This window comes from Ornithodoros turicata, chromosome 5 (genome assembly GCF_037126465.1).
Source record: "Ornithodoros turicata isolate Travis chromosome 5, ASM3712646v1, whole genome shotgun sequence".
NCBI classification, from domain to species: domain Eukaryota; kingdom Metazoa; phylum Arthropoda; class Arachnida; order Ixodida; family Argasidae; genus Ornithodoros; species Ornithodoros turicata.
In genome coordinates this window covers 81,623,837-81,639,780 of record NC_088205.1, presented here as the reverse complement: position 1 = coordinate 81,639,780, position 15,944 = coordinate 81,623,837, and the positions used below count along the sequence as shown (strand labels likewise).

At 43.5% G+C, this 15,944-nt stretch overlaps 1 protein-coding gene across 2 annotated transcripts in view; it reads right to left on the bottom strand.

The window, feature by feature from the left end:
- Positions 1-15,944, bottom strand: part of LOC135394973 (gamma-aminobutyric acid receptor alpha-like) — a 56,377-nt gene that overhangs the window by 3,231 nt on the left and 37,202 nt on the right. For both annotated transcript variants that reach the window (XM_064626107.1, XM_064626108.1), the window contains exons 3-8: positions 15,791-15,858; positions 13,115-13,335; positions 5,441-5,523; positions 4,763-4,897; positions 3,447-3,599; positions 1,357-1,664 (exon numbers count right to left, since the gene is read on the bottom strand). In XM_064626107.1, coding sequence (XP_064482177.1) covers positions 1,357-1,664; positions 3,447-3,599; positions 4,763-4,897; positions 5,441-5,523; positions 13,115-13,335; positions 15,791-15,858 — 968 coding nt within the window. The remainder of the gene's footprint in view (positions 1-1,356; positions 1,665-3,446; positions 3,600-4,762; positions 4,898-5,440; positions 5,524-13,114; positions 13,336-15,790; positions 15,859-15,944) is intronic.

The window sequence follows — 15,944 nt, the reverse complement described above, 5'->3', positions numbered from 1 at the left end:
TCCACCTGCCCTCGTCCGTACATCGTTCACTGCCATAGCTGCTTCGCGGTGCTAACAGCGAACTCGTAAACGAGTCTTAGTCAGCCCGCGGAGTGATTTGAGCTATTCTAATCCCGATAAAGGCGGCACCTTTAGAATATGTCTCCTGTGAAGTCGGCCCAGAACGTACGCTTTCCCACATTCCTCACAACGCACTTTAGATGCCGCTCTTGAAGACATTCTTTTAATGAGATAAATATTGGACAATGGAGAGACCATATAATGGAGAAGAGGAAAATAGAAACGTTGCTCCTAAACCAATCAGGGCCCCTTAGTTTTCACCAACCCGGGGGGGGGGGGAAGACACGTGCCTGTCTACGGGAAAAAGTGAGCGCAAAGCACGATCAGCATTTTAGATGAACGCTAGCTACTGTTCTTCTTGCGCGGTCAATTAGTCGAACCGATGGCGACCATCCGTTCTTCGTGCAGTCGACGCCTGAACGCTTCACTGACGTTCCTCCTCTTCTCTTCTTCTCATCATACGCTACGCTGCCATTTTCCCTTATGCGGGAACGTCACTCATTATACGAAAAGACTGCGGTTAGCACCTCGTTGTGCGCATGCGCTTCGCGCGCGTATTGTGGTCACATTTTGAGCGTGAAAAACTACGTTCGCCAGGTCGGCTGTTTTCCCGTTGTTTAGTACAATCTAAGAACTGATATTGAGTTGACCCGGTGTATGTTCTTGCTCCACCGCCATTATTCCGTGCATGTGATGCGCGAGGCGTCGGTTTACACTGGTAAACGTTAGGTAGCATTTAAGTAAAATTATCCACATTTGCACTTTTTTCTTTTTCTAGTAAATCAATCAATCAGTTTCTGCGTTGACATCGTTTGGCGTAGTGTGAGTAAAACTAACCTTAAACACACAAAAAAGAAGGAAATGAATAATAAGTAAAAGAAGAAGAAGAAAAGAGAGAGAAATGAATTCGGGACATTATAGTCATGACCTTCCCTTGACAGAAAATGAAAGTGTAGAACATGTACGTTCAGAGGTTACAATAAGCCTTAGAGCTTTAGGCATAAAGCATAACACGGGCTTTAAATCTTAGACATGAATTAAGAGACACCTTAGAAACTTGTAATGCAAGCTCAAACAAAAAAATCCAGTCCGATAAAATCCGACCGAATGACGTCGAATGCGATAAAATTCGACCCGGTAATGTTCAATCCAAAATAAAATACGATACGAAATACAAATGAACCATTAACCCCCTCGTCTTGTATTGTGTGGAACACACTTACGACTCGTTGGTACATTAAACAGATATTGGCACAACTATAAAGTCAACACTTATCACGAGGACGCGATACCCACCCTGTTTATCTTACAGACGCATTTGTCGATGGGATGTACGGGGATGAAGAACTCCGGTGACTCCACTTCGTCATCCATCTTTATATCTTCGTCTTCGGGAGACCCCGGATCCCGCTCGGGCGTGCAGGGAAACTCACCGCTGCCTACTTTGGTGAAATAATGGACGCCCGCGAACTCGAGCAAGGTAAAGATGACGAAAGAGAAGCACATGATGACGAACCAGTCGAGGGACGTCGGGTATGGAACCTTGGGAAGATCGGTGCGCGTGTCCAGGCCGAAGGTGGATAGCGTTAGCACGGTGGTGATGCCTGTCAAAGACGACAAGGGGAGACGCATAGTTAGAGAGCGAAATGCTACGGATTATTGAAGTGAATGCTCCTGACGACGATTCTCCCATAACGTTGTGGTGGATGAGGCAATGGAACATAGGACAAACAACTCAAGCCTCACAACGCTCAGTTGTATACTTGAATTTAATGATGGCGGTTGAAAAAAAGGCACCTGGCAGTGGGATTCGAACACACACCCTTTGATTACTGATGATCAGAGATGCTGCCAATTACACCACGCTACGTGGACCGCGACACCGCTCCTTGGAACGCTGAAGAGACGACAGCTAGCACGATGTAATTGGGAACATCTCTGATCGACAATAAGAGGGTGTGGGTTCGAATCCGACTGCTGGTGCCTTTTCTTCAACCGCCATCATTCAATAGAAGATTTCCTTTCATCAGTACGTACAAATAAAAGGAGGAGAGAATGTCGTAAGGGTCACTCCAGTACCGCTTCCATAACGAAACGTCCGAAGCACGTTCCATTCTTTAAAGCGCCAACACTGCCTACCTTCCCGAACCGCACCCTCCGGGTCTCTTAATTAGCTGCACTCTTGCCCCCCTTCTCAATGAAAATTGCTTGGTCCCTGACCACATCCAGCCCACCAACGCTCTGCCCTTAAAGCTCTCTCTGGGCCTTTCTGGACACCATAGGACTTCGGTCCTTATTGTGAAGGGGCTCATTATTTCTTTCCCCGCATCACAACCAGCAATGAGGTAGAGTATCGCCCCTGGCGATGAAACTCTCTATCATCATCATCATCATCAAATAAATGAACGAGGAACGAGGATAAAGGACACAGCAACACAAGCGCCTGTATCCTCGTTCCTCTTGGCGCTTACAAGAATGGATTCGTAGTTCGTACCCGCTGTCCGACTTATCGTATTAACGAAACAAGTTCGCGTTCGTCCTACTTGTCCTCCGTCTCACTGTCTTGCTTGATGTATCTATGCCCAAAGCTCGCTTGCTTTTTTAAAACATACCTTCAGTATCGGACCGCGTATCATGTTGTAGGAGAGCAGTTCTGTGTGAACGTATGAGAATTTGTTTGAGGGACGTTTCTGTGGTGCTCATTTTTGATGAATATTGGTTCGTTTTAGATAATTTGTAAATTTGTTAATGATGTTTACTTTTATGACTTGTTTAGATAAGTTATTATAAAAATTTTAGATATGCGAAAATTAGAACAAGACGGAGAACTTGCAGTACAGAAAAAAAACGAAAAAAAAAAACGAGGGCACTTACTTCCACTAACTGGGAGATTGATTTGATTTGATTTTAAGAAAAGATAAAATGGAGATTTTGGTTTCGCTAGTGTGAGGCCCGCAACTCTACGTCACTTGCACCAGTTACTTTGGTGGAAAACTCCTGGAACGATGATGCCAATAAAGAGGATTAACTGAATAACTTACTGATTAAGAATTAACTAACTAGGAGAGTTAACGTTTCGGCAGTCAAGTCCTGTTGAAGGTAACGCTGCTTGCCCAAACATCGACTCCACAAGCTAGTGGCAATAAACCCCTTTTTTTTCTGCTTGCAAACTCTTGGTCTTATCTCCATTTTTCACATCTCTCTCACCTACTTGGTCATTCGCACCGTTTAAACCTTATTATGTAAAGCTAGAGTATGCATTTGAAGAAATAAGTCTTTTGCAGAAGTTCCACAGCTAAAGAACTAAAATCTTCAATATTTTTTATTCGTGCATAGCCGGTACCCTAAATTTACTCGTAGAATGGACTTTCTGGATTTACTCTTACCGAGACCCACTCTGTCGGCCGTGGCCTCCCGATTGATCCAGAAAGAGACCCACGAGAGAACGACGATCAAGATGCAAGGCACGTACACTTGGATGAGAAAGTAGCCCATATGACGCTGAAGGTTGAAGTTGACGTGCAACACTGAAAACAGCCCTAGGGAAAGATACAGTGCCACTTCGGCACTATTCCAAAGCAAAGCATTGAAACCAAAACGAGATACTAGAGACAAAAAGAAATTGTGGGGACAGATGCCTTTGGAACTGAAAGCGTGGGCATGACCAATTTAGCCTTTATTTTTGTGTGAGCATGCCCAATAAACATGTGGAATTAATAACGTAAATGCAAATTAATACACACAGAAACACTGTGCGCCGAACTACGAAAACTTAAGAGCTGTGAAAACAGACGATACGCTGCTACCAGAAGTGCCATCAAGGTAGATGCTGCGCCTTTATCCTTACTAAAAGGAAGTTTAATTTGCTTATAAGTTATTGTTTGTTATCGGAAAATTTATTAAACGTCAAGACGCTCTAAGACTTAATGACACGCACTCATATATGCACTTCCCACCACATATTATGTACAATCGCTATCTACAGTCATTGGATTACTTATTGTTGTTGTATAGCTGTTCATCTGTTACACGTTACGCACTGCACGTCGGCTTTCACGACAATAAAATACTGTGAATTTATAACCCAAGCGTCGCCATACCACCACTGGACAACTGTTTCGCACAATTTGGTCTTCATCAGCAGTGCGCTGGCTGGCAACGTTTGAGGGAGTGGCGTCAGAAGGTCACGTGGCACGTGGTGTTCTCCCGTCAGGGTATAGTATATTTAATATTCCTTCGCTGTAATACGTACATTTCAAATTGAAACGCGTAAGCTCGTGCTTCAACTTAGACATGAAAATCTCGCGGCTCGCGAAGATTCTTGGACCGTGATCGAACGCTGCCCACCAGAAAGTTTAGTGTGCACCTCATCATCATCCAATGTATGTGTGCGTGTGTGTTAGATACGAAAATGTTCGGGTATAATTTTCATCCCTCCTTTAATATACGTACTTTGGGTTGTTTCTACGTCAGAGTTTATCTCCAGACTCAAAATTTAGCGAGGCCTCGCCTGCCTCATTAGCGAGTGATCGCCTGCATGGGAGCTTTGAGGCCCAATGTACACCCCTCGGATTTATTTATTTATTTCTATGCGTTTAGGACCCCCAAGGGGGTAAAGACATTTCTGAGTAATGTCCCTGGCAGGAATATTTCGTTGGGTGAAATGAAAAGCAACTCAAACCAGTGTAGATAATGAACTGACCATTGTTGAAGACAAATGTAGAGTTACGATAAGGGTAGTTGATAAGATCAAACTGAGACAAGGCGAGTCCTGGAATCAAGTCGACAGCCACTCTTGAATCCCACTTGTATACAAGCTGGTCCGCCGTGTAACCGTCTGCAATACGAAAAAGAAGAATGACACGTGACTTTGGTCAGGGGCAACCTGCTCACTGGGAAGTCGCAACATGCAGACGACCCCCGAATATCCCTGGACATGACATATTCTTGTTCCATCAGTCATTTAGGTTGCCGGTATTTTGAAAGAGCTGCATGAAGCTTATTTCATTTTTCGTTCGTGCTATTGATTGGGAAACACTCCATGACGCCGTCCTTCATAACTAATACCCTTGTCACACGGGCAGTCTTCAAGTACCATTGATATCAATGACGATTGAAAATGCAGGTAGCACCACCTAGCGTGTAATGTGTCAACCTGTCAGGCAACATTGGACCCAACGCTGTTTGAGAAGTTGGCGCGTTACACGCTTGGTGGCACTAGGTGCATTTTCCATGGTCATTGGTTTCAATGGCCGTTGAAGACTGCCCGTGTGACAGGGTTATTAATTGTTGTTGTTGACTGAGAGTACCCATTTAAACGCTGCTGCTACGACCACGTGCGCGTACGGACAGCAATAACGTTTCATAGTTTTTCACTTACAGCTTCCGAAAGCCAAGGGACACGACTGGCGATCCATGGGAAAGCTTTGGAGCTGCATGGGGCATCGAGCCTTGATTGTAAGCCTGAGTACAGAACACATTATGTTGACAACTCCCGTTCTTACGCTGATAAGTGAAGGAAAGTGATTCTGTCACTGTTAGGCCAGTTTCACGCTAACGTTTTATTCTTGTCCGTGCTTTTCACGGACGAGAAACGGACCCGTTAAAGTCTACCCAAGCAGCACAATGTACTGGAAGTCGAGTGCATTAGGGGTGGACGGTATGTGTCTTATCAATGTTCTCTAGTTTCATGAATCTGTTCAAGGCCTTTCATGTACCCGTCCACCCCTATTGCACTCGACTTTTAGTGCATTTTGCTGCTTGGGTATGGTGTTATTCACACATGCACGTCTGTTCACGAGCCACGTATACCTGACGTGTCCTATTCTGGAACGTTCTTTCACGCACTCGGCTCGCCGTGTAGGTGTGCCCTTTCCCAAGCAGCACAATGTACTGAAAGTCGAGTGCAATAGGGGTGGACGGGTAGGCGGAAGACCTTGAACAGACCCGTGAAACTAAAGAGCACTGATAAGACACCTACCGTCCACCCCCATTGCACTCGACTTTCGGTACATTGTGCTGCTTGGGTTCACACAACCGAATTCCTCGTCCGTTTTCACCCTGATACTGATAAAAATAAGAGATCAATATAGAAGGGGAAGAGAGTGTTCTTTGATGTGGGCTACCCTCAAAGACAGCGCCCTTATCGGATAGGCTAGACAACAGTTTCTGTATAATTGTAAGGTCAGACTTTTTGGCCCGCCGTTTCGCCATTCCGTGATTTGAGGCTATGACTCTCAGACCTTTATACCGCGTCATTTTTGCCTGTCGTTTCCGTGATAAATGATTCACGACAAGAATATGGTCGTCATGTGTATATAGTCACAGTTGTGTAGTCATATATGTACAGTCCCATAGTCATGCAACCATATATACATTGTATCTTGTGCATTATAACTAATTCCAACTAGTGCATTAGTGTGTATTAATATTAGTATTAGTACTCGTAGTGTGCTCTATAGTATGAGTCGTCTAATAAATTTTCTCAAACAGAAATGTTACAAGCAGGGAAAGTTTTTTAATTGCAGTCTTTTGTCAACACAGAGGCTAAAATGTAAGTTGTACATAAACAAATGTAAGCACAAATATTGTAATATTCATGATATGACCGCTAATGGAGCAACGGCAATGTGTACTTCCAACAGAGAGGTAAACAAAATTCCAACGTTCTGATATCGTTGAGGAGCGGGAGCGACAGAAGATGCATCCAAAGGGGGTGTGGTGCCCGAGAAACACGGGCAAAAAACGGACATGCATTAATTTTCACGGAGTGGGCACACGGGCTCGGACAGTGTGAATACCAGCCTTGAGCAATGCTGGTCCGTTTTCTATCCGCTACAAATTTCGACATGACACGGAGGAAAAACTCTGTAGTGTGAAAAGGCACGGAATTAAAGACGAGTTTGTTCCGTGAAAACTCGCGAGGAAATACTGTAGTGTGTATGGCCTACATGAACCCGGTGGAGCCCGTGAAAAGTGAGAAAACAGGCACATGTGTCGACGACGGTGAGCACACAAATAATCACCGAGAAAAAAAAAAGAAAAGAAAAGAAGAAACGCATTTCACGGACGCGAAAAACGTCACGTTAGTGTGAAACCGGCCTTAATGGTATTCTCAAATAACTAGTACAATAAAAAGAAAAAAAAAATTCAAATTCTTTCTCATTCGAAAATGTCTATTAGTTATACCACAACAATCTTCATTTGATCTCTGTGACGGGCCGAGCAGTTCAACTTTCGCAATCCTGCGCATCGTCTCAGCTCATCAACAGCTCCCTCGTGCGTTTGCTTTGAAGTGAGTTTGAACTCCTCTCAGAGAGACGTCGCCACTTCCGACTATAAATGACACTTTATCATCATCAACGTCTTCATCGACGTTGTCATCACCATCATCATTATTTGTCACCGATGAAAATGATCCAGTACATATTAGAAAACCAAATATCCCGTAACCCGAGGCGTACTCCTCAGAACGACGACAGCATCACGAGCTCGTCTTGTTTGCACCCATGTGGTTTCACTTGTACAAAGGCCGTTCATAAGTTCTGTGCCTTATAGGAAGTGCATTTCTCCTCTTCTTTTGTTTCTCTTTCTCTTCTTCTTTTCCCTTTCTTTCTTCTCCTTTTTCTTTTCTAATGGAATAGTAAGTCTAACTTTGCTTTTGACTGGCCTTTCCTCTTTTCTCCCTTCCCCTTCTAGTCTGCTCTCACCATGTTGCAACCTTAATAACTTGAGACCCTCTAAAATTAACAACGCAATTAATAAAAGGACATCAGAAACTCATCTGATTGACATTATGAGAGACTTTCTGGTCCCTCGTTTGTGAAAAGTGTTCCCACTAGTTCGGGACGTCTGTCTCACTGCCCCAACTACTGGGTTTCCTCCTTCGTTTTATTTATTTCGACTAACTGCGGCAAAGTAGTCTGGGGTAGCCAGTCAGAGTTTGTCGCGACTTAAATTCCTCCTTTTCCTATCACACGAGATCACATCACACATCGAAGCTAGAGAGGGTCATTCCGAAGAATGATGTCGTCACAATACAAACACGTACTTTGAACCTTAAGAAACTCGCGAGTAATCTTAAGTAATTCTCGTAGTAATGACACAAAAGCTAAAAGAACGGTCAGAAATTAATCGACACGTGCAACTTAATCTCGTAAATTAAACGCCATTGAACGATGTCCAGGTATAGCGAGCGCACCAAAGCGAAAACTGCAACTAGTAAGAAGACAAGAGGGCCGGGTGTTAATGGCTCTTTTCTTAAAGGGTATTCATAACGGCAGCTGGAACGTCTAATAAGTTTCGGTGCGCTTCACCGCATGGTTTATAATGAGAGGCGAATGAAAAAGCGCCCTCGCTTAGCTAAATTCAGAAGCGGGCCGTGTAATGCACTCTGCTTCATTATTATTTGCTGCTTTGTATTGCTCTACAAGGTGAAGAAGAAACTGAAGAAGAAACGAAAAGCGGCAAAAAAGGCGGAAGGTGAAAAAAAGAAAGAAAAAGAAACTATCGCTTGCAGGGAAAAAAGTGTGATGAATAAGAAACGGGATAGAAAGAGTAGTTGCAGGTCTTTAACGAAGCCATTATGTCTGTGTTTAACGGGAATTCAACGTCCTTGCAGGGAGAACTTCATAGCATAACAGGGTGTGAACCGACTACTTCGCAAAATGGTAGAACTGTTGTCTGGTAACTTCTGCTACGACTTTCGAAAAAAGACGTTCCATGACAGATTGCACCGTCCTTGTCATTAGAGGGTTTTAGCAGACCGTTGATAACGTGGCTTGCGTCGAACCGTATCAACCGGAACCAATCAGTGGATAAGATTCTGAGTCACGCACCACTGCGATTGGTTCCGATAGGCAGGATAACTTTATCAACGGTATACTAAAACTCACTACTGGCATGGTATTTACAGTGAACCATCGTTATTCTGACCGTGGTCGTTCCCGAAAATTTTGGTCATAATGCGGAATTGTCATATTAACGGAGGGATTCGCAGAGGTTTCACTGCATTGTTCCCCAGGAGTATGGTCGTAAAGCGCGTATGTCAGATTATCGGGGGTCATATTAACGAGGGTTCACTGTAAAGAGTTAGGTATAACGTGTTAAAGGTTCATGCGGATTGTGGGTCAACAGCCCGCGAGGAAGAAAGGGTCCGTTCAGGCTTTTACGGCCGAAGTGAATGGCCGCTTTGATAGAGTGTGTGTGCCTGGGGGGAATTATGTGAATGAAGTTCACATAATCACACAGTTCATTGATGTAATCCCCTCCACACTCTAACAAAGCGGCCATTCAATTCGGCCGTAAAAGCCTGAACGGACCCTTTCTTCCTCGCGGGCTGTTGACGAACAAACCACATGAACCTTTAACACGTCATACCTACCCCTTTAAATGCCACGCTAATGCTGAGGACGGTACCCAGAATGAGAGCAGTCTCTGTTCGAAATATAGGCGGCTCTGAGGCAATTCCCTTCCTACTACGGTGCATAGTCTGTTTTATTACAAAGGTAACACAGTACCCCCATATACCTCACGTGTGCCCAGAGAATGAGCGAGGGAGGCAACAGTTCCCAGGCAAGCCTGTCAGGTATTGGCCCAGAATTGATTCTGTCTCACTCTAGTTTATTTACTTCTTTTCTAAAGTGCTAAGAGGCGCTTAAAGTGAAGCTGTGATTCGAGAACCTCGCAATAAAAATTCCGACTCCACTGAGACAGTTCTCACCGCTCCCTGATATCCCCAGAGGAAACAGCTTCTTCGCGCGAAGCATATCCCCAGAACTCAAAATGAAGCCCTATAAGCTGCCATCAGCGACCGAACAATCGATGAATAGTAAATTGAAGTGAGAATTGGGACATTTGGTTGCTACATTCTTCGGCCTATTACTCTTAGTGAACCGCAGTATCGCTCCCTCCTCCACGTTATATACAGGGTGTGTCACGAAAACTGAGCCAAAAGTAAAAGTAATAATATAATATAATATAATATAATAATAGAATAAATATAATAAAATAAAATAAAAGGTTCATCGCACACCAAAAAGACAGATTGCATAGCGTTACCAATTGTGTGAGGATACTCAAACTGTATTGTGTTTTGTTAATTAATTCGTTAATTAAGTGAAATGAATTAGTCAGATTTTTTTTAATTAGCAGATTTTTTAAATTTTTTAATTAGTTGTTTGCAACTTTTTGCCTCTAACGGATCCTTTTTTTTTTCCGGCTCCAAAGACTAACTTTCGGGTTTGCAAAAACCCGACGCGGGACCTGTCGCAGAAGGTTTGCACTTCGTCCTCCGAAAAAGTTGTGTTCAGTTACATTTACTCGCTGATTTTTCTCGAGCAAAAGTCCCGGCCAACCTTGAACGACCATCGTACTTTTTGTAGATCACTCACTACGCACTCTCCCGCAGGTTAATTCTGATCCGCCAATACCGCGACCGTCCAAACAATGTTCAAAACAACAGTTTTGAGAGTTATCGTTAGCACAACAACAACAACAACAACAAATAAGTAATGATGATGTCGTTAGCACAAATCCGCATGCCAATACCGTAAACCCCACACACCTGTAAGAGAAAGCAATGTATCTGATGCCAAAGTGAACCTGTCAGAACCCAGTTAACGGTGCCATTTTGGAGCCTTTCAGCGAACGTGACTTTCTCCATCTCCAATCCATTGTTCGTAACTGAGACCGTCTGAGCCACGCTATCAGCGCTTCACGGTTGGCTACTGAAACGGAGCCTCGCAAACTATAGAGGGAATCGAAAACCTGGCGAGACAAAAGAGACTATGGCGTTCGTCCCGGTCTACCTTCATTCAAGAAAAACGCCGTCCAACCTCATTCAGGTGTCGCATCTGTTGCATTCCTTCGAAATACGAGAAGAAAATGGAGAAGAAATGGGCAGCAGAAAAACCGCACAGTTCGAACGGTATGCTTACAAAGCATAGAGAGCATCGATTTATTAAGTGACCGATGGCTCGGCAACGACTGAATGTGAGGTGCTGAATGTGCAAGGAAGTAACTCCAAGCCCTCTCCAGCGATGTTTTAAGCGTGACAGTAAACGTAAACGATGGCAAAAACTCATGATGTGAAACAGATTCGCTCCCATAAGAGCTGACCGGCAGACTTATATAGTCTTTGTCATGGTCCAATATCAGTTGTGTGCATGCATAAAGGAGCAGTCCTGAGTAGTTATTACGTTACAAGTAACTTTTAACTGTAAGCACTTACTTTTTACAGTAACTGGCTACTTTTCTACAAACGTATACCTTGTAACTGTAACTGATTGATCGATCGATCGAATCAGTGTTTTTTTTGACGCAATAACAGCAAGGGTCATAATGCGCCAGTACTGTGGTAAAGTGAGTATACTGGTTTTATAAATTTATCTGGTGGTATTATGTGCACTATTAATTTTCATAATATCCTTCATAAATCTTCACGGTGTACCACTTGATACGTACCCGAAAGAAAGACTAGAGCAGCATATAGGCTAATCTCAAGCAGCCCACGCTGCAATTTATGCGTTTCATAGCCCTCTTTGTTTGAGAAAGCCTGAAAAGCCTTGCTTGAAGAAAAGGGGTGATGTAACTAGTCGACGAACAGGTGAGGCATGACTTTAGAGCAACCTCAGACTCCTCTGCCTTAAAAGACTTCGGGGAAGCTCTGGGCGAAGGGCATCGCCTTACGTCCTACCCTAGGGGATTCCAGGGCGAGCTCACGGCCAGGGAGTTGCCGATCCTCCTCCCTCTGTCCGTAACTGTAGTTAGTTACAGCTCTTGGTTAAAGTAACTGTAAAATGTAACTGTATATAAGTTACTCAGGTGTTGCAATATTTCCCACGCGTCAGTTCCCTAACGTCATTTTGTCGAGGATTCAAGCACCTTGCCACTTTTCCTTACCAGGAAGTTCCATAAATTTTGTCACCTCATACGCAGCCAGGAGGGCCTTAGACTAGCTCCCACCGTGCTGTTAAGGCCCACGGGAAGTATTCTGTTTATTACATGGTATAACTATATGCTAGGACAGTACAACCGCTCAAACATTTTTTAACAATTACATTTATTCGGCTTTTTTTCTCAAAAGGTAACTGTAAAGTAGCTGAGTTACTTTATCGTGATAACTGTAGCTGTAACTAGTTACATTTCAAGAGCAGCCCTTAACTCAGTTACTATTTTGGGGGGCCTAACTCTGACTGTAACTTAGTTATTTTTTTGAGGAACTTACCCGTGACTGCAAAGGAGAATATTATTCCCCTCCCATGTTTTCCATTTATTCTTTCCCTTCATTTTTTTAAACATATAATGAGCCCTAAATAGTCCTGGAGTAGCCAATGCCGAGTAATTTGGACTAACATCTTTTTTCTTTTACTAATCAATCAATCAATCAGAATAGTATTCGCGAACGTTTTTTAAGATACATATTCCGTTAGTTAATCAATGATTAGGAGATACCGACCGTCCAAAAAAGTTCACATGTTCAGAGCAACAGTTTTGCGAGTTAGCGTTAGTACAGATTGGCTTTGATTCCTAGGAGCTTGCACTTCGTACTGAGCACATTCAGCCGGCGTTGTCAGAATGTTTTCAACTGCAGCCTGTACTTGCAAAGAGGTTGTTGCGGTTTGATAATGTGACTGGCTACCCATTTCCCCGTTGGAAGAAAAGTGACTCTGTCCAAATCCTTCTCTCTCTTTCTTTCGCTTGCTGGCAGCTGCACTTTTGAAACCGGATGTTTCTCGCGCAGACGCATGAAGCACACCTTGTGAAGACTGTTTCGCCGCATAACAGTGAAGTACTGCGGTGAAGTGACCCAACTTCGACCAACAGCAGGGGTACGGCGCAGACCAGCTGGCGCATGACGTGTCTCTCATTTCTCTCCAGTGTCCGAATGACCGAGTAGTCGCATATGAGATTGATTGATTGATTGATTTTAAAAAGTCCATTTGCAGAACATTTTGCCTGTTTCTATTATCCGCATTCTATCTTTTGACCGTTTTAGTTTTTGAACAAACTCCTATTCTTTTCTTTATTTTGGGGTAACGTTGATAGACCTTACCGCATGGAATAGAGGACGTCCCCGTTTCGTGATATTCTTAGCAGCTTGTTGGGTTGCGTGATGGTGTGCAGGTAGGAGCCTTTGCCGTTATGGAAATATGTGTCCGGTTTCCATATCCCCTCCAGCATCTTGATGTGGAGGCTGATTGGGCTGATGGGTCCGTCGAATCGCAGGCGGTGGTCCGTCCACTGTTGCCGGAAATAGCAGTCCATCGAGTACTCCTGAAACATCCACGTAGTACTTTGGTGAAAGTATTTAGTTAATTTTTTATATTCGCCGACATCAAGCAGCTTTCGTTCGAAAGATGTGGCTTGGGGACAAGAACATGGTACGCATGATTATGTTCTTTGTTATGTATTTCTTGGGCTATATAGCAATGGCGTAGCCAGAGGGGGGTCTCAGGGGGGTTTAACCCCCCCCCCTCCCTAAATTCCTCTCCTCCATGCAAAGTACCCGTAGAACCCTTTCCGAAATATTTTTTCCGACTACGCCGGTGGCGTCACTAGGGGGGTGCGGTCCGCACGAAGGATATATTAATGTAATTTCATTTGCATGTCTTATACAGTTCGCACAAACAAATTTGCGGTTTTCATTTGAATATTCGTAGGCGGGAAAGTTGAGTATGTGACATTAAAGAAGGAGCTACATATGTTGTCAGCCCCATTTTTACATTACCATTACCCATTACCACATTTTTACCATTACAGCGCTATTATTTTGTATGCACAGTATTGAGTACACAGAAATAATATTTCATAAGAAATCTACTCCCAGTTATTATTATTATTATTAATACTGCACTTCCCGAACGCACAGATACAAGCGCTATGATCGTTTTCCTCAACAACAACAACAACTTTATTTTGGCTTTGGAGAGTGGGGAGGTTCATCGCCATAGGCGATATTCTACCCCATTGCTGGTGGAAAGGGGGGGAATAAAATAACGCGCCCCGTCACAATAACGATGGTGTCCAGAAATGTCAGAAGAGCTTTGATTCTTACCTTAATTGCACTTAAAAAAGAAAAAGACTGACGTCAGTTAAAAAAAAAACACTACCTTTGAATCAGGTAAACAACCACCGAATTATGAGCATTAATAAGAGTAATGCCTTCCCAACCGGCATGAATAGCAGCCAGACGATCGACACGATGCACGGAGTTGTTCTTCTCGTGCGTCCATTTACTGCCCATCCCAAAACGCATCTGTGGGGAGAGGGTTTTCTCGTTGCTTGCGAGTCGCAGATATACCTGGTGATTTGGAGCGCCCTCCAGGGGGCAGTAGCGACTGGCCTCCAACATGACAGGATGACAAAAGGCAATCTAGCTTTCTTTTCTCGCTTCTTTCCGTTATTTTTTGCTTCGCGAATTCACCGCTGGGCAATAAGTCGTCGAGTGAGTGAGGACGATGAGGGGCTCGCGCTCCGTAATTGGCAGCATTCGACGATCTTTATCGGACGCTGGCCACGGGCGAAACGCGTTGTGAAGAGCTCGGTTGCATTGCTCGTACAACATTTCGATTATTCCGATTTCGTTTAGGAGCGTACTCGTTGAAACGTTATTATTATTATTATTATTATATCATTGATACGTCGCAATAGTCAAACATAAATAAAGCGATGTCAAAGTACCTCTTGTAAGCGGAGAAGAGGTGAGGTGCTTTATTTAGAATTCGTTTCTGCATCGACTTCACGATAAACAGTTTTAGTAGATTGGAAGCGTTCTAGGATAACGATACGATAAGCAGTGCTACCGATAAACAATGTGACGTCAGTCACTCACAGGATCAGCATGATTGACTTGTAATGTTGTTGGAGCGGTTATTGTGAACAGCTTTGGATCCGGAGACCTCTTTCCAGATAGTTTTAATATATCAGAAAGGGCTCGCGACAAATCAATCGCGCTATTCACGTGAAGTGGCTGATATCACATGATTGAACTTCCATTTGATAGCACTGCATATGGAATCGTTTTCGTAGAATAATTCCGAACTACTAAAATTTCCTAATATCTCGGTGTCGTGGATATTATATTGCTCCCGGTTAGTTGGTTGGTTGGTTTTAAGAAAAAATAAAATGGACATTTTGGCTTCACTAGTGTGAGGAACGGAAATCGAACGCTATGGTGCACTGCTAATAAAAAGAGTTAAATTGCTCACATTAAACTAAATTGTTTACGCCATTTTGTGTCCTTGATGATTCGCACGTAAGCATTATATCGACGTTATATTAATATAGCTTAGTTCATTCTTTTAGATATCATCCTTATCATAGTTGTCTCATCGTTGTACCTCCCCGCCGCGGTGAAACACCCGATCTCATCGTCAGTATCTAGTTGTTGTTGCTATTTTGTCTCGCGACGTTAGCCCACGAATCATCATTGTGCACAGTTCATGGCTTCGGCCATTTTACGTACCCGATATGAACAAATGCAGAATAGCAACAAAAGTGAAATAATAACTCTTAAGTAGTGTGCAGGAGCGTAACAAAGATAGTGAAGCAATATTACAATTTGTGAACTCTCGTGAACCAAAAATCGGCAAAATATTAGCAAGCGGTGTCCATGAACGCGCCCAGAAATCTTATCAGCTGGTTCTCGTCTTGGTTATCAAATCAATTTTACACCTACACACACACAAAGAGAGAGAGAGAGAGAGAAAAAAAAAGAAAACGTCCTTACCATATCCAGTTCTGAGATGGGTCCCATGCTTCTTATCAACATATTCGCAGTCACTTGCGTTGGCCTAACTGAAAAATGCAAATTGACATCCGAAGCCATTACCTATACAGTGATAAAAAAAGAGGGACATCACAATCACCGCAGTGTTTGGCTT